The 1815-nt window shown below is 62.5% G+C and overlaps 1 protein-coding gene and 1 pseudogene across 1 annotated transcript; both read left to right on the top strand.

Annotated features, from left to right (window-relative positions):
* Positions 1–287: 287 nt before the first annotated feature.
* Positions 288–1459, top strand: LOC114057978 (meiotic recombination protein REC8 homolog; the record flags this gene model as incomplete). The annotated part of the gene is made up of 5 exons (XM_027884899.1): positions 288–457; positions 634–700; positions 795–892; positions 1025–1067; positions 1384–1459. Coding segments are annotated over 5 exons (428 nt in total), but the record flags the coding sequence as incomplete, so codon positions are not given.
* Positions 1460–1581: 122 nt separating this feature from the next.
* The window catches only part of LOC114057977, a 3482-nt pseudogene continuing 3248 nt past the window's right edge, over positions 1582–1815 (top strand).

Below are 1815 nucleotides of genomic sequence, written 5' to 3'. Positions count from 1 at the left end.
GCCTACAGTGGAGGAACTGGAGGAGCTGCCGGCGCCACCCCCCATCCCCCGTGAGACTTGGGGGGCACTTGTGGGATAGGAGCACGTATGGGTCTGGGGGGGCACTTTTGGGGCTGGGGGCAATTATGGGGTGGGAGCACTTGGGGGGCTGGGGAGGCACTTGTGGGACGGGGAGTGTATTTGTGGAGTGGGAGCACTTATGGGTCTGCAGGAGCACTTTTGGGTCATTGGGGGGCACTTGTGGGGCTAGTGGGGTACTTATGGGGCTGTGAGCACTTCTGGGGCAGGTCTTCGCCCCCCGGAGGAGCCCGCCCTGCCCCCTCCCGTTCCGGAGGTCCCGGTGCGTCGCCGCGTCCCCCGTCGTCGCCCTCCACCCATTGTGGACCCCCTGCCCCACATCCCCACCAAGCTCTTCCGGGCGCAGCTGCTCCAGCCCTATGCCCACTGTCAGCCCCCGGTGAGTGGGGGGTTCTGACCCATAGATCTGCCCCGTAGATCCCCCTGCCCCATAGGTTGGCCCATAGTTCCCCCACCTCATACATCCTCTTATAGATCCCTCCCTGTCCCATAGATCTGCCCCGTAGACCCCTCTGCCCCACACTTTAATACACAGATCCTGTTTCTGCCCCACAGGTGCTGCTGGAGCCACCCCACAGGTTCCGCCGCCCTCCAAGTGAGCTCCTGAATGCCCCGACTCACGGTGAGACCCCCACAGCCACCCCAGAGCAGGGGATTCCTGCCCCACAGTGGGTGTTCCTGCCCCGTAGTGAGTGACCCCTTGCTCTGCCCCATAGATTGGCTGCCCCCCGAGCTGTGGGAGCTGTGGAGCCGCTGTGCCCAGCGTCCTGCCGTGCCCGTGGCCCCACCCCCGGAGCTGCCCAGCGACATGGAGGTGAGGCCCCATAGATCCCAATCCTGCCCCATAGATCTGTCCCATAGACTCCAATCCCACCCCATAGACCTGTCCCATAGACCCCAATCCCGCCCCATAGACCCCCTGCCCCATATCCCTGTCCTTTTCCAGGTGCTTCGGGAGGCCCTGGAGCCAAGTCTGCCCCCCCTGCTCTCCTCAGGTGAATTGGGGGTGGCTCTGGGGCACTGGGGCATCGCTGTGGGGCAGTTTGGGGTCACTGTGGGGTACTTGGCAGTCGCTGCAGGCAGTTTGGGGGTCATTACGGGGGAATTTTCAGTTTCTGTGGGGCAGTTTGTGGTCACTATGGGACAGTTTGGGGGACGCTATGGGGCAATTGGGGGTCACTGTGTGTAGTTTGGGTTGCTGTGGGACAGTTGGGTCACTATGGGGCAGTTGTGGGGTTGCTATGGTGTAGTTTGGGGGTTGCTATGGGGCAGCCTGAGGGGTCACTTTTGGTCACTCCCCATCCCCAGAACTGTCCCTGGAGCCCCTGGAGGAGGAGCCACTGGAGAGACGGTGAGTGGGGCGTGGCTGGGGCAGGGGTGTGGCAAGGGCAGTGATGTCACCAGCAGCCAATTAATGCACGGCAGTGCCTGGAAAGGGGCGAGGCTTATTCTGTGTGGGCGGTGATTGGTCTGCTGGGGGCGTAGTCAATCCAGGTGCAGCCAATGGACAGCCAATGGACTGGGGGTGGGGCTTGGTTTGGGGGCGGATCTTGCACCATCCAGGGGAGAAAGGGGTGTGTCCTGGGAAAGGGGCGGGGCTTGGGAAGGGAGAAAGATTGGGGAGAAAGGGGCAGAGCTTGAGGAAATGGGCAGGGTTTGGGGAAGGAGGGAGTGGTATGGCAGAAAGGTGTGGGTTGGGGGAAGTAGATGGGATCACACTGACCCCCCAAGTACTGC

The sequence above is a fragment of the Empidonax traillii genome, unplaced genomic scaffold, assembly GCF_003031625.1.
Source record: "Empidonax traillii isolate 1590-97213 ecotype Southwest subspecies unplaced genomic scaffold, ASM303162v1 scaffold156:size1289327, whole genome shotgun sequence".
NCBI classification, from domain to species: Eukaryota; Metazoa; Chordata; class Aves; order Passeriformes; family Tyrannidae; genus Empidonax; species Empidonax traillii.
The sequence above is the reverse complement of the archived record's forward strand: the minus strand, read 5'-3'. Positions and strand labels throughout refer to the sequence as shown.